This window comes from Pinus tabuliformis, chromosome Q (assembly GCF_031772625.1).
Source record: "Pinus tabuliformis cultivar Carrire ecotype Pingquan chromosome Q, CPIR1, whole genome shotgun sequence".
Lineage (NCBI taxonomy): Eukaryota > Viridiplantae > Streptophyta > Pinopsida > Pinales > Pinaceae > Pinus > Pinus tabuliformis.
The window spans coordinates 190,233,553-190,237,383 of record NC_142296.1 but is presented as its reverse complement, the minus strand read 5'-3'; the positions used below and the strand labels follow the sequence as shown (position 1 = coordinate 190,237,383).

Here is a 3,831-nt window from a genome sequence, read left to right as displayed (position 1 = left end):
TATCAACATGAAAGTTGTCGGAGGTAAAACTGGAATCATTATCAAAAGGCATCAAAACCTAAAATCTCAGGGACACATTGGTATCAAAATGAAAGTTGTAGGAGGTAAAATTGGAATCGTTATCAAAAGGGATCAAAACCTAGAAAGAAAAGAAAGGGAAGAAAAGCATGTCGGTCGTTCCCTAATCTGAAAGAGCATAGACCGACTGTAAAGTACTCTGCACATATCTACAACATCGATCCAGTTCTCTTACTTTTTGTATTCCTCTCCTTCGAGGCAAGAGCGTTTAACCTATTCCTCACGCCTTTGTCTCCATGTTCTCTATAAAACATTGCAACTATTTCCTCATTATGTCTTCTTCAGACAGAGTAAAGCTCAGTATCCCTTAAGCTCTCAGTTCGTCACAAGTAGCATACCCATGTTCTATTTTTTCTCTGATTTTAATTACGCTTTTGTGAGCACGGGATCAGATACAAGCAGCGATGTCGGTAGGCTTCATAACATTCACAGTGAATGATTTAGTGGAAAAAGAATTTGCAATTTTCAACTTAATGTTTTTGATGAATTTATATGATTAGTGATTGTTTTGAAAACTTATTAATGTTGTTAGATATTTCTGGAAGTGAATTGTGTAATATTTCTGACCAATTAATCCACCCACCATCAAAAACAAAATAACTTTTATATATGCGCCAAATATTTCATTAGAAAAAAAAATTTCCTCACCCAAAAAGCTATAGAATGCAGGGTGGAACTATAGAATGCACCTCGCATTCTTTTCTTTAAGATAAAGAGTTATGATTTGAAATTCTATTGAAACTGTTTTTCCGACACCCAATCCATGCAACTTTGAGAACACAAACCTAAACGCATTAATTTGAATGCTTCGTCCAGATTATCGAAATGGAAGTGCACATGGACTGCAACGGATGCGAAGGAAAGATACGAGAGGCTTTGTGTATGCTCCCAGGTAAATAGATCATACCTCATTGATTTCATGGAAGCCATCGACAATTTTATTGTAATTGTGTGTGTGCTGGACAATGCTTTACATGTATTGAATGATATAAGCAAACATATCTAAATTAATGTTTGATACGCAGTTATATAAATATTGCAGAGACACATGTAAAACCAGATTTGACAATTTCAAGCTACCAAACTGCAGTCCTTAGATCTCATTTTAGAGAAATTGACTTGTATTATATAATGATATGAACCTGTAGCTTTATATCAAACCTCTGTTAGATATGGTTTTAAAATTATCAAATATATATGAGAAAGCAATAGGGATGATTCATTATATATAAGATTGGTTAGTTTTAGCAGAATAACTAATTCGATTACACCTGCTGTAGTTACCTATATAATTATAGGGCACGGTTGGCACTCTAAATCTTACATGTGGAATGGTATAATTTGAACGATAAATATTTTTATTTTTATTTTTGGTATTACAGAAACTCAGCAGTTTATGTGACATGTGTGACATGTGGCTACTAATAACAACTAGGGATTTGAAGATTGGATTTGTTAATTTTCTTGGGACAATTTGTACCCTAAATCTAATATTGGAAAATTATAATTTTCATATAATTTCTTGCTCTGTATTCTTATATTATAATTTTTAATCAGGCATATAAGAAAATAATAAGGATGATTAATTATGCCTCAATAACTAATTTTAGTATAATTGTTGTGGTTAAGTATAATTATATAAAGCAGAGTTTGTACTTTAAATTTAATATAGTGGAATTGTATAATTTGTGCTTTTTAAGTGGGCTTAATGGTTAATAGCATGTGTTTCCTCCTAAGAGGGTGGGTCCCTTGTCCCATAAACAAGGGGGTCTCATACACAAATTAGGTGTTTGTGAACAAGTGGGTCTCATATACAAATTTGGTGTTTTTCCCACAAACAAAGGGGTCTAAGAGAGAAATTTGGTGTCTAGCTTTGGCCATGACCTTAAAAATAGACAATAATAATAATAATAATAATAATAAATAAATTATAAAAGAGAAATGATATAATTTCCTCCTCAAAAATTTGTGGCTCTCTGTATTCTTTCATTCTCCTTGTCATCTTGTTTGATATATCTTTATATCGATGTGCATGTTTTATTGACACAAACATTAATAGCCTTTTATGTATATTTACATAAGCATAACACCAAAATGTAGTTTTAATAGTGCAAATTGTATATTACAACCCAACCCTTTATATATGACTCACTGAGTTGTCTACTATATCACAACCTGTTTGAGATTGATCTGTGTCAGTAGGTAAATGCAGCTGCTGTTATGAGAGGTTGAAATAACTATATTGGTCTAACTATGTTTTTGAATTCAAATGGTTGTCTGATCTGAAATTTGAATTAATTCAGGAGTGGAAGCGATCGAAGTTGACATCCAGAAGCAGAAAGTGACAGTGTCTGGCTACGCCGATCAGATGACGGTTTTGAATGCTGTGAGGAGGACTGGCAGGAAGGTGCAATTATGGCCGTATCCTGATAATACCCATTACCATTCTTATATTTCTCAGCATCATTATCAACAAAGCAGCAGTCTCGCATCTTCCACATATAGCTATGAAACACACGGTTATAATAATGAGACTGTCCATGCCTACAATCAGTCTGAACTTCCTTCTTCGTCCGCAATAATGGATGACAAAGCGACTAGCCTGTTCAGTGACGAGAATCCTCACGCCTGCAGCGTTATGTAAAGTTTTGCAAGGCCTTTCACTAGTAAATTGCAAATATATACAGGACAATTTCCCATTTAATGACTTATTTTGCCATGATCAGAGTGCTCCTGGAAATGGACTGGCAATCTTCTCTCATACGAAACAATCAATCTATCTCAACGTAATATGCTCCCCTTTTGGCTGCAAGAGCAGATATTTATGCACATTTCTCTCGAAAATGTGGAGAAAGTGAAAAGTGTAGCTTATTTTTTCAGCGTTTAGCATCATTCTCAGCAGCAGATTACTTCGTTCAGATCATGGGCTGTATTAAAAATTCTCCATTTTCAACAGCCGGGAGAAGAGCCAGCACACTTCTCACCTTTTGGCAGAAGCACTTTATTCCAGGACAGGACAGCGATACTATCTTACAATTTTTTCGTTAAATAGATCTAATGCCCCGGCTGGTTTTGAGGACAGTGCATGTAGTGCATATAGATTTATAAATGTAATTACCCCTCCATGTGCCTCTCTGTCTGGTGGGATGATCTATAGGGTTGCCTGTTGCCATTTCAAGTGGGTTTGTGATTCTCGGACATAGTTAAAGCTTGTCCATTGTATTACCACAAGGTGATGTATTTCCTCCAAGATTGTATATTGATTTAAAATATGCAGATCAGAAGATGCATCTATTATATTCAGGTTGTTCTTGTCAATTGCTTTGGCTTCTCTTATTTGGAAGAAGATTAATGGAACCCAACCTCCATCGAGTAGCTAACAAGATTTCGACCAGAGTTGTGCGACGGAAGAAGATTAAATCACAATTTTGGTTTACATCTGATTTGTGGTTAACATTTATATTGCCTTTATTTATATGTTAACTAGCAATGAGTTCACAAATATTGGTCATTATTGTGGCTATTTTTGTTAACATAAAACTAGCAATTGCATGCTTCTTTAACCACTGTTGAAACACAGAGAAATATCAAAAAAGAGACGAGACAGGAAGCCAAAGAGATAACAAATTCAAAGCATGAAGAAGACGAAACGTCAGCCCATGTATCAGATGCAAGTGCTATTACTATGGAAAACCTGGTGATTTTGAAAAGGATTGTAAAAAGGAAGTATGAAATTTCTAATGCAAAGTGTGA

The 3,831-nt window shown here is 34.8% G+C and overlaps 1 protein-coding gene across 1 annotated transcript; it reads left to right on the top strand.

The window, feature by feature from the left end:
* The first annotated feature begins 238 nt into the window (after window positions 1–238).
* LOC149218857 (heavy metal-associated isoprenylated plant protein 45-like) lies at window positions 239–3,381 on the top strand. The gene is made up of 3 exons (XM_089382489.1): window positions 239–488; window positions 895–970; window positions 2,382–3,381. The coding sequence occupies exons 1-3, from the start codon at window positions 483–485 to the stop codon at window positions 2,720–2,722; spliced, it is 423 nt and encodes a 140-aa protein (XP_089238615.1). The 5' UTR covers window positions 239–482; the 3' UTR covers window positions 2,723–3,381.
* Window positions 3,382–3,831: the final 450 nt, after the last annotated feature.

Excerpts from the sequence above, each read along its gene's own strand:
- LOC149218857 (XM_089382489.1), top strand. Across the intron at positions 971-2,381 it reads GGCTTTGTGTATGCTCCCAG|GAGTGGAAGCGATCGAAGTT; the intron begins GTAAATAGATCA and ends GAATTAATTCAG.